Here is an 18,745-nt window from a genome sequence, read left to right on the forward strand (position 1 = left end):
CGGTTAGTAGTTTGGTCTCAGCTATTGAAAGACCAAAATTTATTCGGGTAATTCGGTCATTAGCCTCGGTTAACCGAATTAACTGAGAAAACCGAATTCTAGCCTAGTAGGCTCGGAGGCCCAATAGGCCCAGTAAACCAAACCCTAGAGGCACTCAACCCTCAGGCCTCAGCCATAGAGACAAGAGGCACCGCAAGCCACAGCGCTGCGCCGCGCCGCCATCTATCCTCATCCATCGCGCTCGGGCTCACGGTCTCGCGCGGCGCGGACCCGCGGTCACGCCGCCTCCACCCTCCGCGGCTCTGCCTCCATCGTGCCGCCACACCGCCTCTGCCCTCCAGCCAGCCCGCCTCCACCTCGGCGCCGCCTCCAACAACAGCGAGCCCGCTTGCGCCTCAGCGCGACGACACCGCCTCCAGCGACAGCGAGCCCGCCTCCACTTTTTTTTTGTCTCTCTGAATATTTTTAATTTGCTAGTCGCGTGTGCAGATGCTGAGATGCTTTGTCTATCTATTGATATATTGAGTTGCTTTTTGATTTGTCGATCAAATATTTGCGGTTTGTTTTTTGTGATTTTTTTTGTTCTAACTTCTGAGGACTTCTGCTCGGGTTAGTTCGGTCATGAACGAGACCGAACAGAACTAACCGAGGACCGAATTGTTCGGTCTTCAGTTTTGTTCAGGACCGATCTGTCTTGAGTTATTGATTACCGAAATTTTTAAGAGACCAAGAAACCGAACCAAACTTTTCGGTTAGACCGAATGCCCACCCCTAAGCTCTACTACCCCATGAAAATTTCCATGAGCAGAAATACTATGTTGATAACTTTGAAGTTGGGAATTGCCAGTAACCTGGCGGAACTTCAAATGGGTTTAAATTTTATGGGTAGCGTTATGGTTGAAAGTTGGGGCCAAACCGATGGGATGCTATATTCCTGTGTAAATGGGGTGGAAAACAATGGGATTGTTGGTTGTTTTGAGATCAGAATTTGAGACTGTAGAGTTCAGATAATTTGTAAAACTATGTATATAATATGGAGTCATTGCCCATTTTTGAGGGTCCAAATTATGAAGTGGTATCGACAAACAAACATGTTTACAAATATAGAGGAGAAGCCAACAAAGTTGGCCAACCAATGGCTTGCACGAACCATGATTTATTTGGCTAGGTTTGACGGATGCGGCAACAGCCATGTCTAACAAACAATATGTTTAAGGGGCTGTCTATATAGGAATCGAATGATTTTTGAGGCTTGAATCATTCAGATTTTGATACCATTGGATCAACATCTAACAGCTCACAATATTACAAGCCCAAAAATAATATATATATATATATATATATATATATATATATATATATATATATATATATATATATAACTTCAGATTTTTTGACTTTTTTTTGACACCATCGTATCGGCTCAGCCCAATCAAAGGCCCATTGAGCCCAATTATAAACCCAGATAAAAAAAAGCCCAATTTAATATCAAACAATAGAAAACTAAAAAACAAATTTGCACAAAAAAATCTTCAATAGCCCAATTAAAAGGGTCAGCCCAATTAAAAGCCCATTTAGCCCAAAAAGCCAAAATTGGAAAACTTTACTGCACGTGATTACAGCTCACGTTTTTCCAGCTCACGATGTACCACTTCTTTCTGGAATAGAGTACATCTCCAATCCCAGATCAATCTCGCGCCATGGAAGAAAGTGAGGAGAAGGAAAAGCGAAGCTTACTCCACTAGATAAAAGATATTGGATATGGAGATAGTAAGAATCAAAATCCAGATTCAAACAAGCCTTCAAATCGAAAACAGAAGAGATCCAAACCTTAAGAAAAGTTAGAATGCAAGAATCAACAAGAAGGTAGGAAAAGAAGAAAAGTTGCAAATCAAAGCCAGAAAAAGTAAAATGCTTAATTCTTTGAATTAACAGGACAAATTCAAAAATTACAGTAAATTTCTAATAGAATTACAGTACTATTAAACTGTAACTGCAATATGTTTGTACTGTAAATTGAAATACAGAGAACAATCTGAAACTTAGTAAAAGTCAGCCTGTCTTAGTCATGTAACAATCTAAAATCAATTTGAAACTAATATGAAAAATATCTACGAGCATCAGGAAATCAGCCTCTATGACTCATTTTGAAATCGTCAATAACTTTTGTTCTTTACTCATGCAAGATTGTCACTGAAAGATTAAAAATACCTAACTAAATTGCACATAGCATATAGCATTTGCAAAATTATAGCCTCAAAAACACCCTGAATGCTTCAATAGAATTAGTAACTGTCATCAATCATAAAAATTCAGAACATCAATTATATTTCTACCTGGTCTAGCAAGAATTGCACATTCTTGTCATCAACACAAATTAGGTAGCAATGCAAATTGTCACCATAATCAATCTTTCAATTAGAAAACCCTATTTAACCATTTGCAGATTACATAAAACTGTTCAAATGCACACACTGTACACCCTAACAATTTCAAGGTTTTCAGCTATTATACAACTGAAGCATAAAACTATTCAAATACACACATTGTACAAAATTACATTGTAATTATACCATTGGAGATGATGTAATTAATAAAAAAGTGAGTTAAAAAATTATACCATTGGAGATGATGTAAAATTATCATTATCTTGAACAGCTTCATTAACATCATCATTAATTTCATTCTCTGGTTCAACACCTTCATTCCAAATTAAAAAAATGCATCCATTACAGTTAACTATGTATTATTTTACATGTTTCAAAACATATTACAGTTATTTAGTTAAGGAATTACAACAAAAGAAAGAGTGTAATTTCAGTAATAAATTACTGTAATTGATGAATTAATGCACTATAGTAATAGTAATAGATATAGTATTTATAGTGCAAAATGATAAAGTACACATGCATACTAATTTCAAACCATGCATTTAACTTGGTGACATAAAAAAGAATAAAAAATGCACATCATATTTCTCCTAGTGAAGATATTAGCCACCATTTTCATTTTCATTTTCAAGAAACAAGTCCTCTAATTTACATACAAACAAACAAACTGGACAAGATCAAGAAGAACACACAAAAGTAGCCAAGGACAGCAAAGTCAATTATTCAAAGTTACAAACAAAAATATTAAAAGAGTAACATACTTACAAAACAGCAAAAAAACATTCATTATAGCAAACTATGAACTGTTTTACATGTTTGCAAATATATTACAGTTTTTTTAGTTAAAGAATTACACCAAAAAAATTTTGTAATTTCAATAGTACATTCCTGTAACTGACACAAATTACTAACTCAGTTCATCATTTAACACAGTACTACATCTAGAGTTCATTGTCTCAAATAAGGCAGATAAAAACAAAATCTAAATATCAGAAAAAGTCACTTCAGAAATAAACTTAAACCTAAATACATCAATAGGCCCTAATATATACCTGAACTCTAGTTATTGTGGACAATTTCCAAATAGACAATGTTAAAGACATCAGTATAAAGTAAAAGGAGATAAAAGATCATGTTTACTTCTGCATTTATTAATCTGACTGTGTAAAATTCTGTATAGAAAACAAATCAATCATCTGAAATCTACCATGTGAAGTGATCTCAATCCATCATACATGTTTCACAGATTGATAGAACAAATTTAAGTTACACAGTTTCAATTCAAAAACAGAAACTGATCAGGTAAGATATTACAGTTATTTAGTTAAAAAATTACACAAAAAAGGTGAAATTTCAATAGTAAATTCCTGTAACTAACACAAACTACTAACTCAGTTCATTATTTAACACAATACTATATCTAGAGTTAAATTTCAGAAGTAACATGGAAGTAAATTGATAAAGTTTCAAACATACAGATCAGGAAGTATTCTCTATAAAAAAAAGTGGCCTCACATCAGGCAGATAAATGCAAACCTGAATATCAAAAAAAGTCATTTTAGAAATAGAACTAGACCTAAAAAATTCAGAATTGTTGTAATGTCATGATAATTTTACCTTACATTTTTTTTAGATAATTTCAACGAACTAGTCAGTGTAACGTATCGATATCAACAAAATTCAAAACTCTTAACATATCAAAAAGTTAGTGTGCAGTACTTATCTTTTTCGCATTCATGGCTTCCCTCTTAGGACACCAATTCAAATCAACTTCCCTGCAAGAGAAACAATGCAGCACTAATCAGAACAAAATTTCCAACCAGCCATATGGAACAAAATCAAAGAAAATGGAAGAAACAACCTCAGGTAAACAACATCTGGAGACATATGGAAAAAAAGATTCTATGAACTACTCAAATTATCTTATACTGAAATCAGAATGGTAACCGTGTGTTGGAATGCCAAACAACACATTATGCATCTCTGTATATTTTGCACATTATCAATAGAGATTATTCAAACAAACTATAGTCCAATTGATAATGAATTACATATAAAAAATATTGTAATTTCAGTACTAATTTTATGTAAGTGATGCAAAATCTAAAATTTGAAACAACCAATATATTAGAATTTGTGCACCATGTGGCATTTAATGTAAATGTATACCTTTAGTTCCATATAACTTTTCAATACATCAAATTATAAATCAATTCATAATTATATTAAAAATGAACATAGTTTATAAATCAGATGATCACAAATATAAAATATTTGATTTGAAATCATAATCAATTCAATGTTTGAATCAAAGCAATCTTTTAACTATTAAGTTCAGAAACTTACAAGTAGATCATTCATACAAACTGTTTCACACTTAAATACAGTATGCATGGTGTAAATAAAAATTTATTCATGCAAAAATAGTAGAAGAACAATTAATGTATATTATCATATATAATTGAATCTCAAATCTGTTTAGAAACATAAAGTACTATTTTTATCAAACAATGGATCAGAACTTGAGTGCTTATCTGATAACATCTCACTAGAGGTATATAATCCCTTCATAATCCCTTCTATTTCAAAAACATGATGGTGCCAACAAAGTTTCAGGGATCTGCAAAATCTGATTACTAATGCAAATTTTAATTTCAGGAATCTGCCATATTATTTTTCAAATATAGCACCAATAGAGTACCATTCGATTTTCATCCTAATGTATAAACTCAAAAGTTATGCAATTACAGTACATATGTGATACAATTACAGGAAAAAAACACTATAATTTTGATAGAAGCATCATATAAGTCAACTTTAACAATTACAATACGTTATTTGCAGGAAAGAAAGAAACAAGGAGGGAAAAATCAATAGTTGTATGAAGACACATGCATCAAATGCATAAGAACTTGAATACCATAGACAACAAATGCATGAATCAAAATGACAATTTCAGTTTATTCCACATATTAAAGTTAAAACTAGAGAGCTCTAATACACTTACTTTCACATATCACAGAAAGATACAATGCTATGGGAAAACAAACGTTAACTATAGGTTAGTATTTCTCACCAGATAACCCACAAAACACTGATGTGTTTACTAAAAATGTTAATTATCATCATTTGGGAAAATAATTAAAATGTGCAAGGTTGCTCACTTCAAAACAAAATTACTGGTCATTCTTCTACCACGCTGTTTGCCAAAAACATTGTAATTCATATTTGTGTTTCCAAGATTAGCTCATCAAATCTATAGTTTTAGTTGATTGTTCATTTTTCATTATTAAGAATTTTGTTTGGATTATCATACATCAAAATTTCAAAATACAGGTCGATTGGAGGAAATAAACATTTCAAAGAATACAGAGTTGCTTCGAATGGATAGCATCTATTCAAACAAAAAAGGTGATCACAATACTTCTACTGTTTATTATGTGGGGAATAAAGTTTACTTATTTACATAATTTACAGTAGTATTTTGATAGAATAACATATTTACTACACTGTAAATTTAATATAGACCTGTTGTAATTGATACTATTTTAGATTAGAACAAGTGTTTTAGCATTATACTAGTACTTATTAGTTTAGAGACTTACCAGAATTTTGATCCAATTTTGGTTGATCAACTTGCAAAATATAATTAGTCGCAATAGAAAAAGAATCATGAACTAGTTTAAAATCAAATACTTATAGTACTAGATATAAATTGGATCATATAGTTATAGCACGATTAATTTTAGAACTATTTTAATTATTTACATGCTTTCTTATTTAAGAATACATGTTTACAAGTCAAATAGTCACATTCAAACTAGTATGCAGTTCTTAAATTTTCCACTATCTAAAAAAGAAATAGCAGTAGCAATTGAATAAATTCAATTCCAATATCAAACCAACTGACTCAACTCATTATTTACAGGACTCATAGGAACAAGGAGAAAGAAAGAAAGAATTGTATGAAAATACAAGAAACAAATTCAGGTAAATATTTTAAACTTAATGTCAGAATTGTGCTGAACTCATATAGATTAAGAATTAGTTGTGCATTTATTTCCAGGAATTTTAACTATATTATAGAATCTTTCCATTGCATTGATAACAGGAATCAAGGAGAAAGATGATCTGGACAGATCAGGGGACACAAGCAACCAAATGCAGACAAGCAATCAAAATTTCAATTAGGTGCATGCTGGATGCATTGTAAAAATAAAACTAGAACTAGCACTCCAAGAATGTAAATCAATCAGTTGTGCATATATGTATGCTTTCTATTTTTTTAGACTAGCCCATTTCTCCATGTGTCCTTTTCCTCTCAATCCTGGACAATCAGCTCAAGAAAAAAATGCTCATAGGAAGCAAAGAAGCTCTTGTCCAGAACCATACATAATCATATCCCACTAATTGGTCTTACATATAAATCAAACTAGAAGAAAATCATGTTTAGCTACTACTTCTAATTTGACATGAGGGACTAATCATTTTTATACAATTTATTGTTGCAGCAAAAGTGCATCACTATATATTTATAGCAGACTTGGTCATGAAAATGTCAGACAATCTGCATGATAATACTAAAATGTTGGAAACTCATTGATGCATTTCAAAATTTTCAATAACTTGTGCTCTTTACAGATCTAATAAAATTAGTCTAAGGTGGTCACCGAAGAGTAAAAATACCAAACTAGATTCCACATAGCATATATAGCATCTGCAGACTTTTAGCATAAGAAGGCCATGGATGCTTCAAGAGATTCAGTCACTGTCATCAAAATAACATGTGTTAATTCTGATTCAGAGAAGGTCAATAGCATGCTAGCAAGGCTGAACAATGCATCGCAAAGGCTTCTCCTCATCTTCTACTCTATGTATCATGAGGAACTTGTACCACACAGATCCAAATCGGAACATCGCATAGCACAAATCCCCGCAGGAAACAACTAAAATACCCTAAACAAATGGGAAAAACTCACAGAAGGGGCTCACCGTGACAACTCACACCACACAACTCGAAATTGAAACATTGCATAGCACAAATCCCCACAAAAAAACTAAAATACCCTAAATAAAAGGGAAAAACTCACACAAGGAGATCACCATGTCAGATTTGAATAAGAAACAAGGGGATTTACCGAGTTACATTCGAAAATCGAACACATCACATATCCAAATCGAAACAACTAAAACCTTGCAGCACACAAGGAAACAACGACAAGCTCGGATCGAGGACGACGAGGACACAAAACACACTACACAACGACTATGAGACTCACCGGAGAAAGGAAGAACGATATTGCCAACGAATCGTCGATGACTCCCACAAATCAGCGTCAAAAACCCACCACTACAAAATACAAATAGTCGACGCGTCGATGAACAAAGCAGTAAACAAACGGGAACTAAATTCACTGGAGAAGAGGAGAAGGAGATCACCGGCGAATCGATGTTGTGTCGCCTTCCACAATCGCCGCATCGCGTGGGACGATGAGAGCAAGAAATTTTCTCGCCCTGTATGCTCTCACTCTCTCTCTCTCACAGACACAGTCACTCAGTCTCTCTCTGTCAACAGTGCAAGTGGGTCCCATGGTAGACCAAAAGTCCAAGCTATACACCCGAAGCAATTGTCCAAGCCCAAAGCAAATTCAGAACCAAAAGCCCACACAGAATAAAAAGCCCACAGACCCAACTAGCAAAGGCCCTACCAGCTTGCACGAATCTCAAATAAATCAAACGGCCAACAAAACGAATGATCCAGCTATAGAAAATCAGTCGACAGCCATATAGCCATCCCGATGGGGGCGGGGCATTAATCGGTTTATTTCGACTCCTCTTTGGAGGTGGATTTTTTCTCAAATTCGTAGCAGTCGACTGATACAATTGCTATGTTCGGTCTTTGTTTTCACATGGTTCGATTTTATCCTCGCATGGAGCTGCTCTAAGGATAAGCCTGTCGTAGGAGAACCGCCACTGAACTCTGGTTGGGGTGTTGTGCACGGCCTGCTTTTCAGGTATTTGACCGACCAGGACAGGAAAACGAGTTGGGCCTTGACGTCAGTTCGTGGTGAGGAAAAAGCACCAAAGGTCCCTCAACGTGTCAGCGAGATAAAAAACATCCTCCAACCACAAAACCAGATATGCTAGGTCCCTTAACTATACAAAACCGGTCACCCGAGGTCCTAGGGCAGTATTGACGCTGGATTTGTCCTACGTGGCGGCTGAGTCAGCGTGGGACCCACATGGGTCCCACATGCCATGATGCCACGTAGGACAATCTCTTCCCCTCTTCTCTCCCTTCCACTCTCTCTCTCACTTTGGCCGATGACGGGCGATGCGGCGGCGGCTTGGTGCGGCACCGACTTGGTGCGGGAGAGGAGGAGGTCCGGCAACCGGCAGGGGAGAAGAGCAGTGGTGAGGCGGGAACATGCTGGGGAGAAGAGCGGTGGCGGCCTTCTCCATGCGCGGGCGGCGGGGGAGCAGCTGGAGGTCCGTCGAGGTGAGGCGGCAACGCACGGTGGCGCGGGCGGCGCGGCGGAGGGGAGGGCCGGCGCGGCCGGCGACTGGCGAGGGAGGAGCCCGGCGGAGAGGAGAACCGAGGAATTCTGGACACCGGGATTCTGCCCCACGTTGTAGAATGGCTAATGCTGGGAGTTGGAGCTGCTGGCGAAGTTGGCCTAGTCGCGGTTGGGTTGGAACGCCAAGTATTGCATTGGCTGGTTCACCACGCCCGCGCCGCCGGGCGGGAGCATCCACACAGTCACCGGTGACATCACCTGCTTGCCGCCGTCACTGGCTGCCGGCATGGCGATGAACGGGATTGTGCTGCCTCCAGCGGCTGTGGGTGCTGTTGCGGATGAGGCGGGGGCGAGGCCGCTGGATATTGAGATCGAGCCACCGCCGTTGGCTTGGAGGAGGGGGGCAGCAACAAAGGGGTAGTAGACCGCGGGGGATGAGCCATGGCCAGCGCCTCCACCGGGTCGTCGGTCGCCGCGCGCGTCGGCTGGAGCTTGCTACGCCGCTTTGGGGTGGGCTCATCGCCGCGGGCAGCCGCCGCGACGGCGGAGGGCGACTCAGTGGGGATGCGGAGGATACCGTCGACAATGGTGGTGATCGCGGGCACGGTGCCCATCCCCGTGGCGGTGTCGATGGCAGGCTCCGACTGCTGCATGAACCAGCGGATGGTCTCGCTGTCGGACTTGTGCCCTAGCTCGCGGGTGAGCCAGCGGATGGTCTCGCAGTCCAACTTGTCACCTGAGTTGGCGCCGCCGCCGCCGTCGCGTCGCCGCCTTGCTCTCCTCCCCACCCGTTGGGCGGCGGCGCCGGCCTGCCCAGAGCGGCGGAAGGAGATGAGGAGGCTGCCTAGAGAAAGAGATGAGGAAGGGAGAGAAGAGGGGAAAGAGGGAGAGGAGGCTGACGTGGATAACCCTAACATGTGGGCCCCACGTGGGTCCCACGCTGACTCAGCCGCCACCAAAGGACCTCGGGTGACCAATTTTGTATAGTTAAGGACCCCGCATACTGGTTTTGCGGTTCGAGGACATTTTTATATCCCGATGACAAGTTGAGGGACCTTTGGTACTTTTTTCTTAGTGGTGACAATTGTAGCTCATGGGCCGAGCTCTCAGTTACCGGATGCAAATAATTTAGCACCGCTCGTAAGAGTGGCAAATAGTTAATTATTCCGACGGCTATTGGTTCCGGCCAAGGCCATTTGGCACGCTTGCTCTGCTTGTTATCAAGATCAAATACAGTATATCACGAAAAGCTCTTACTCTCTAAATCGAAGTATATAACTGAAGACCATTGTGCTGTTACCTCAGGCTGGTCTCCAAGATTCAGATGCCTCTTTTGATGTATATTTCAGCTAGTACTATTTTTTAGCACATATCATGCGTACTGTCTCTGCTTACGGATACAAAAGTTCAAACTCTCCATGCTCCCGTGATAATGATATCCCTCGTAGGTATCTTATCACAACACTAACATGAGTACGGTAGTTTTCTATACTGTCACTTGTCGTATACTAGTTATATAGTCGGCAGTAAAACTCCTCGGGGGGGCCTGAAGAAGCACGAGGCAGACACAGCAGCAGTGGAAATAAACAGCGGTTCTGATAACAACGTGGGCCTCTGATACTCTGCAGGTGACGCAAACGGATTCAAATTCTGCTGGGAAAAAGGAATCATGGCAAAGAGACAAAAGCGGAAGAAACGCGGGAGCAAACAAACGGCTTCGACCAGTACCACTGCTATTTCGCGCATCTCATCTCAACCTTGTCGTGTTCCTGTTTTGAACTCCCTCAACGTTCAAACACTGGTTCCCCCAGATCAAGAGTGATATTCAGTGTATCAGACATAGTAGTGGTACTGTCTGCTTTGCGGTACCAGGAACGCTTGTACGGTGTGATTTTGGCATACTTGCATGATTGTGCAATGCACATCGGAACTTCGGATAGATGAAGAGCTGGATGCTTGTAATCTAAACGAACTGATCTGTTCTAATCTGGCAAGATCATGTCAAGAACAATCCGAAGCCAAGAATTACAATGTTGTTCTTTCACCCCAATATTTGCGGTATCATACATTGTTCAGGTTCAGGGCAGGATTCCCGCCATGGCAATTCTTGGCTCCCCTCACCTCCTTGCACACCCTCTCCAGCATCCCCAGGAAGTCCCTGACGATGACGAAGATCCTGAGCGGGCTCGCCTCGTCCTTGCCGACGTCGCCATGGTAGTACTCGGTGATCTCCCTGACGTGCGCCAGCACCCGCCGCTCGCCGTCCTCCAGCTCCCGGATCACCTCACCGGCGTGGGCGACGAACGGCGCCATGAACGCCACGAAGCACTGGTTCCTCTCGTCGCCGGACAGGTCGCTCCCGACCAGCTCCTTGATCCGGGACAGGCCGTGCGACAGGCCGGACACCGAGGTGGTGAGCACGTCCAGGTCCACGGTCGCCGTCTTCCTGACGTTGGTGAGCTCGGCGCCGAGCCCCGCGGCGATGTCCGCCGCCTCGGCGGCGCGCGACCGGGTCATCTCCTGCACCACGAAGTGCAGCAGCGTGGTCTTCCCGTCGGTGCCCTTGACGTCGGCGAGCTTGAGCAGCGCGTCGAGCTTGAACGCCATGGCGCCGCCGCGGGCAGTCCCGACGTTCATCCGGTTCCCGGTCTTGAGCACGGCCTCCAGCAGCTTCAGGAACAGCTTGCTGGACATCAGCTCCCTGCACGCCTCCTTCCAGACACCAAGAACGACACGCCATTTCCAAACTCAGAATCTTAATAGTATAATCACAAAGCTGCAGAATCAGTAAGACCGCCATTGCGACGAACACCCCAAGATTCACCTCGAGCATCTCGAACGACTTCCTGATGTGGCCGACCTCGTCGGCGAAGGTCTCCCGGTACAGCATCGCCTCCACTCGCGCGAACGCGCACGGTATCGTGAGCACCACCTTGAGCAGCCTCTCCGCCGGGACGAGGCCGTCGACGTCGCCGTCGTAGGCGGACAGCTTGTCGGCCTCGTCCTTGGCCGGCGCCATCTTGATGAGCGCCTCCAGCTGCTGCGCCGACAGGCCGTTCCCTGCGACCAATCCATCCAAACCAAGAGAAAGAAAGAAAAAACTCAAATTAAACACACACACCAACTGTGCCGTGCAGGACGGTGTTGATTCGTGCTCGATCGTGCCGTGCGGTTTGGTTACCGTGCAGCAGGGCGGCGAAGATCTGCTCGGCGGTGGCGCTGACGGCCTTCATCAGGATGGTGAAGTTCTGCAGCCTCTTGGTGTCGAGGACGTGGTGGCCGAGCGAGGGGCTCCGGCTCTGCACCTCCTCGTGCTTCGTCGAACACCTCGCGTTGTACCCGAACAGCGACTCGATCATCTTCTCGTCCAGCCTGCGAATCAGACGTGGTTTGATCAGCGTGTGGCGCGAAAACGTGTACGCTCGTGTGGTCGAAGTGTCGAACACCTCGAGCTCGTTCGTAGTCGTAGGGGAGATGGGGTGGGTTTTGGGTGTACGTACTCGAACGAGCTCGATCGGATCCTGTCCCACACCATCCGCCGGTTGGGCGCGGCGCGCACCTTGTCCCAGTGCAGCGGCTTCAGCTTCGGCAGCGGCGCGCCGTTCTTCCCGACCGCCGGCGCCCACGGCCTGAACAGAGGAGGCGGCGCGGGCGCCGGCGGGAGGATCGGGCCGCCGCTGCTCTGCTGTTTCGGTGCGAGCAGTGGCGGTGGCGGCGGAGGCGTAGGCGGTGGCGGTGGGGGAACGGCCGGTCCACAGCTTGTCTTGACATCCTGCTGCTGTGTTACTGCCGGCGGCGGTGGCGGCGGCGGCGGAGGAGGAGGAGGAGGCGGCCTCATATTGCCTGATTCTGCCTCGTCTTCCTTCACGTGCCCCGCGCCGCCGCTCTGCGCTTCTGGAAACATCAGGGAATGGACGGCTCGCCGGACTTCATGATCCTTGACCACCGATGTCGACACCGATGTCAAGTCCGAAACCGACGAGCTCGGGGAGTGGGCGCGAGACGATCGCTCCCTGTTGCTCGGCGTGCGCGGGCACTGCGGCGAATAAGGGCTCGCAGCCTTGTTCTTCTCTGAGGGCGTCACAGGGGCGGAGCTCCGTCGTCTTGACCGGCCGGATGGCGATGGCGACACGCCATTGCTCCCCGGCTTCGTGTCCCGGAGCTCGGAGTAGGAGAAGTGCGACGAGTGGAAGCAGCACGAGGAATGGACGGAGTCGGCGCCGTCGTCGGACAGGGCAACTCCGCTGTCCTCCTCCTCGCACCTGGGCTCTTCCTTCGGCCCGGCCAACTCCGGCGCCGTCTTCACAACACCGCCGCCGCCGCCATGGTCGGCCTCGACGTACGGCTTGACGGCGTCCAGGTAGAACACGTCGGGGCCAGGATCGAAGCTCACCTTGTTTGTCCCGCTCTGGTCAGCGCCCGGCATGGCCCTCCTCTGGAACCTCCTGCACGCCAGGAACACCACGAGGACGACGAGGAGCACCGCCGCCGCGCCGGACAGCGCGGCGCCCGCGGCGACCACGACAAGCGGCGTGCTCTTCTTCCCTTCCCGCTCGCTGCGCCGTCTGTGCGCCGCGGTGGCGTTCCCCCTCCTGTGCCCGAGCCCGACTCTACCGGGCACCGGGTCCGGGAGCCGCGCGTTCTTGTGCAGCAGCGGCGGCGGCAGGTGGGCACGAGCCGGAGCCGGAGCCGGCGCCGGCGCCGAAGAGACACCACCTCCATGCCCATGCCCATGCCGCCTATCCCGCTCGCCCAGAGCGTTGGCACCAAGCAACAACCTCACCTTCTCATCGTCACCGTCACCATCACCATCGTCTCTCCTCTTCTCGCCATTGCTGCCGCCGCCGATCGAGAAGTGGAGAACAGTGGATGACACGATCAAGAGGAGGCAGAGGAGGGTGATTCCTCTGGCTGAACTGGACATGGCTGATGCCTGCAGGCATCAAACCATTTCAAGGATGGAGGATGGAGAGATTCTTTGGCTCAGGGTCAGGGAGAGAGAGGACGTGGGAGAAGGAGAAGCAAAAGCTGAAACTGGAGAAAGCTGCGAGATCCAAGGGGATGGCCGATCGGCGGGCAGGCACGTACACACGGGGGCAGCTCAAACGTAGAGCTAGCTAGGCTTCAATGCCACTCCAAGGAATCCCATGGCAATGGCAGGTCCGTGCAGCAGAGCGGCGAGTCAGTGACGGCATTGTTGCATGTATGTACCTGTGTATATGCTTTGCGTCACCGCCTCCATACGCACCTGCCCCATTGGGTTTTGACCTTGAGCTTGACCTGCTGTATCAAACTTCCTTTTTTTTCTCTCTTGGGCAATTACTCCTCTTTTTAATTTAGTGTTCCGAAATTTCCGAAACACGGGAATACTTGGCACCTCAAATCCTATGAATGAAAAATCACATCAAAACTACATAAATAATTGTTTGGATATAACGCATGGAAAATGTAGGAATTAGGAGATGGAGAGAGAGAGAGAGAGAAAGAGAGTGATTTTTTTTTAAATTAGGTTGGGTCTTATGTTGAAAATCCTCCAAAAACAGCCATTGCTTTGTTCCAAAAGGACCTATAGGACACTTTCCATAGGATTTGAATTCTATAAAAATTCCTCCAAGATTACTTTGTTCCAAAGGAGTCGTTGGCAAATTTGGTACTTTTTTAAAGACGAAGCTGGGTATAGAAAAATGGTTTGATTTCACGATGTTGGGTACACTACATGAGGCACAAATTAATATCTGAAGAAATCTGGGATGCTCTTTTGGAATGCATGAATTTTACATGAATTGGTTCATTGCCTTCGAAATTCCCGTGAAATTTCTCCGTTCTAAAGGGGGCTTGATAACCGCTATCACTATATGCTATCCATGTCATATGTATATAACCCAAAGGTAATATACTATCATTATCACTAAACATGGACCACAGCTTATCCAAAACTAGATCTTGTTACATGGCAGCTCAGTTTGAACTTGTTACTAATTTATTACTACTACCATGGTCAGTAAGATTCAAATGTATAGTAAAGCAATCTGGCACAGAAATTCACTTTTTTTTTATAGCAGCCTCCAGTTGCTCCTGTTGTCTTTGTTCATCTGTCCCTTTGCAAGTTTGTTGTGTGCTCTCTGCAGCCTTGTTTTTTACCCCAAGGTTGTATGGGCTATGGCCCTCATGCAAGTTTACCCCAAGGCTGTATGGGCTATGGCCCTCATGCAAGCAATAATATTATCAGCAGCAGTACCCCCATTTACCATTGCTGATCTGAGACCATTATTCTCCCCTGAGAACAATTCAATGCCCTTGGCCTCACACATTTGAATTGGTCTTTACAGCTACTGGTAGTACTACATACAAGCTGTCAGGAGGTGTGTTTTTAACAAACTGTACCATATATGCCCTACCCTTGTGTATCTGTGTTGTTAGATTGGTAGCATCCTTGAAGAATGTCCGGGCCCTGGATGTGGTTGGAAACTTGGGATAGAATTGAGTGCCCTCCAAGTCGGTGAAGTGCATGGGATGAGTGGCAGGCTCCTCTCTCCAGAGATACATCTGAACTTCTGAAGACATGTTTCACCCAAACATGGCACTGCATCAGTTGCACGCGGCACAGGACAGACTAGCGAATACAGTGATGATACTGATGCATAATTCTCTTGGATGAGACTTAAGTAGGGTCTAAAGGGCATCATATGGAGGGAAGATCGAGTCACCTTACCTCCTGGGCTTAACCTCCAAGCTAATCATTGTTACTTAGCCATATAAGCCAAAGCATTAAGACAGGGGGTACTCTCTAGCCAATTCCCTCCATCAATCAATGTTGATTTCAATTCTATTCGGACATCAGTATCAAAAAGTGGTTGCATTGCATGCATGGTCGATTCTATTAGCTTTCTTTTTTTTTCCTTTTTTTTTCTTACCAAACTCAACGCTCTCGCCTCTCCTTCGTTGGCTCCTTCCCTTTGCATTGATAGCATTCAAGCTTCGAGGGGGCCTTGTAGTTTTACGACAAATATACATGCGATCTCAAGCTCGATCAAATCAGACATAAATCCGTCAACGATACGCCTCTTGACGATTCGGCGCAGCCCGTGATTGATGCGAGGAGCCAGGGCCATCCGGCCAGCCTCAAACAACCGGGGAGAGCTTGCAACTTGCTACTACTCCGGTAGCCGTACTTCACGTTGATATCTCCCGTTCTTCTACTCCGTTTTAAGGACCGGAAAGCTGGGTGGTCCGATCACCGACAACGGGTAGGACCGAACAGATAATTGTACTGAAGACAATGTAGAGCAAAAAGAAAAAAAAAAGAGATTGATTTGATCCGTGCCATTGCAAATGTGTTTAGGGAATGAGAAAAAAGAAAGAAAAAAAAGGAGGAAGATGAATCTGAGGGGTGGACCCCACGTGCAGATGGGGAAGAAGATGAAAAACGTCACGGTGATGGTATGGTTCTAATTTTATAAAATTTGAGTAGCACGGCTATGAATAGGTAATTTGTAATGGCATTTATCATAGAACTTTTATGGTACAATATACTATCAATATATACTGGTAGTATATAGAATGACATGTTAGAAATTTGATAGAAAATAAAAAATACACTTTTTTTTGAAAGCATAAAAAAAATACTGAGCGACTCTAATTGAGAGTACCTAGTCCTGGATCTTATGGTGCACTAGAGGAGGAGCATCCTGACCGCCATTTGATGACGAAACACGTGATGATAGCACGATTTGATAGAATAACAAAGAAAAGACAAAATTACTCTTTCAAATTTTATACTGTAATCTAATTAACTAAAAAATCAAATCAATCTACACCGTTAGATCATGTATACTTGCAGTATATACTATTGTTGTATATTGTACTGTAAAAGTCACACGTTTGCAATGACAAGATCAAATTAACCAAAAAAAACACAGAATTTATGAGAAGATGGGGCAATGCACGTTTTTTCCCCTTGAAATTTACTCCAATTCAAATCAATTTAACGCGGTTTTTGGGTGGTTATATAAGCTTTTGTCCGCGAAAAAAAATTGTACAATTTAGAATCCATACCGGCGATAGTATTCTTTTTTTTAAAAAAAAAGATCTACTGTAAGTGATTTAACTAGGATCGATGTTGGCTTGTGGCCAAATAGCTAGCATGTGCACTGTGCCAACAATGCCAAATCTATGGCATCAGCAACACTGTATTCCGTACAATTAATAATTTTAAGAGTACACATATGTGCATGTCTTTCAGGAGGGATCTTTAGGCGCCTCCAATTATCGCTAAGTACGTGTAAAGAGCATGCACATATGTGAAGTGGATTTAGAAGTCCTACACATTATTTTCAAACAACCTCATTGCTTTTAGAGAAAGGGGCCACAACACCAGATTTTCATTAAGAAAAATCATTGGTCATTTTGCAACCCGCTAAAATTTCATTTGAATGCAAAACTCAAAACAATTTCATTATTTCAATGCAAAACTGAAACAATTTCATTTACTGATTAATTGTGACCAAATATCTCATCATGTTTTTCAGTACTGTGTGTTGACTTCGGTGTCTAATCCAGCATTGCATCACTAATCATAAGTATCAAAATCGCGCGAAGTGCTAATCCTAAGCACGAAACTAACGTAACTATTTCCATCTCGTACCAGCATTTGATGGCACTATGGCAGGTAGGCAGCTCCACCCCTACACCGTAATAGTTGCTAATCATGCGGTGATGAGATTGATAAGGTAAAAATCTAAAAAGAAATATGGAGTAATAAATCAGAATCTCAGCCATATATGTTACTCTATCCATCTACTTTTGATAGTCATGTTTCATCTTGGCACACAGATCAAGGATAAGTAATTCTACTTATCATCCATTTAAACATGCTACCAGTCATTTCTCATAAACAAGCGATTCATTAATATTTACATTTCTCGATGCACATGTAGCCAATCTTATGAAGGAATGGAGAGTCACGCATTATATCTGAGAAAGTCATTAAGATGATAGATTGTTGGATTAAAATATGTCTATAAAAATAATTTTTTCAGATTTAAAAATATGTCTATCAAAAGTAGATGGAGGGAGTAAAGAGTAGCAAACGGACAAAAAAAATCTAAATGTTGGATTAATATTTATTTTTTTGGTATGTTTGCTACTCTTCACTATATATGCAGTGAGCTAAGATGCTTGTTTATTACTCCAGTTTTTTTTACCTCCTACAATACCTCTACCCCTTCACCGCCACCACCCATCAGCCGAAAGGAGACAGAGCTGTTGACAGCTTAGGGGTGGCAATTTCCTCGTAGGGACCGGGGACGGGGGATTTTCTAACCCATGGGGAAGTCGGGGCAGGGTCCCGGTCATTTGAGGGGACGGGGGATGAAACTTACCCGCGAGGCCCCGGGGTATTTGTTAGCACTTAAAATATAGTACACTGCAAGCCCAGGAGACCCACTTGGTAGAGGCAAGTTGGCCCAAATATCACAATTTAGAGAGGAAAGCCCACAACAACTAGCCCAAATATGAACCGTAGACTAGCACAACCCTATCTGTATATCTCTTTTTTATAGCTGCCCCCATCTCTCCGTGACTCCATGTCTCCATCCCTCTGTCCGCCGTCCGCCTCTCGAAGAGGCGGAGCGCACATGCCGTGCCCCCACCAAGCTTTGTTCCCGCGACAGCCGGCGCTCTTCCCAGCTCAACGCAAAGTTCTTTCCTGCAGTACGAAGCTTCCCCACCTTCTCTGCTCCCATCTTCCCGACAGCGTCCGGGGCTCCTCCCCTGCAACATTCCAACACATGTGTCGACCACGCTCCTCGGCTACAATTCGAAACTCCTCTGGCTCCT

General features: G+C 43.8%; 1 protein-coding gene and 1 long non-coding RNA gene across 3 annotated transcripts; both read right to left on the bottom strand.

The window, feature by feature from the left end:
- Positions 1-1,900: 1,900 nt before the first annotated feature.
- Positions 1,901-7,930, bottom strand: LOC136356286 (uncharacterized). 2 transcript variants are annotated; one of them, XR_010740989.1, is made up of 4 exons: positions 7,830-7,930; positions 7,670-7,740; positions 7,077-7,158; positions 1,901-4,165 (listed from the first exon to the last, which is right to left on the bottom strand). It is a non-coding gene; the product is annotated as an uncharacterized lncRNA (long non-coding RNA). The 2 variants fall into 2 exon arrangements; XR_010740988.1 differs by lacking the exon at positions 7,077-7,158.
- Positions 7,931-10,799: 2,869 nt separating this feature from the next.
- Positions 10,800-14,150, bottom strand: LOC4336061 (formin-like protein 2). Its single transcript, NM_001419400.1, has 4 exons — positions 12,409-14,150; positions 12,090-12,280; positions 11,733-11,968; positions 10,800-11,620 (listed from the first exon to the last, which is right to left on the bottom strand). The coding sequence occupies exons 1-4, from the start codon at positions 13,830-13,832 to the stop codon at positions 10,970-10,972; spliced, it is 2,502 nt and encodes an 833-aa protein (NP_001406329.1). The 5' UTR covers positions 13,833-14,150; the 3' UTR covers positions 10,800-10,969.
- Positions 14,151-18,745: the final 4,595 nt, after the last annotated feature.

Source organism: Oryza sativa, chromosome 4, assembly GCF_034140825.1.
Source record: "Oryza sativa Japonica Group chromosome 4, ASM3414082v1".
NCBI classification, from domain to species: Eukaryota; Viridiplantae; Streptophyta; class Magnoliopsida; order Poales; family Poaceae; genus Oryza; species Oryza sativa.

Excerpts from the sequence above, each read along its gene's own strand:
- LOC4336061 (NM_001419400.1), bottom strand. The coding sequence starts at position 13,832 with ATGTCCAGTTCAGCCAGAGGAATCACCCTCCTCTGCCTCCTCTTGATC. Across the intron at positions 12,281-12,408 it reads ATCCGATCGAGCTCGTTCGA|GCTGGACGAGAAGATGATCG; the intron begins GTACGTACACCC and ends TCTGATTCGCAG. Across the intron at positions 11,621-11,732 it reads AGTCGTTCGAGATGCTCGAG|GAGGCGTGCAGGGAGCTGAT; the intron begins GTGAATCTTGGG and ends GGTGTCTGGAAG.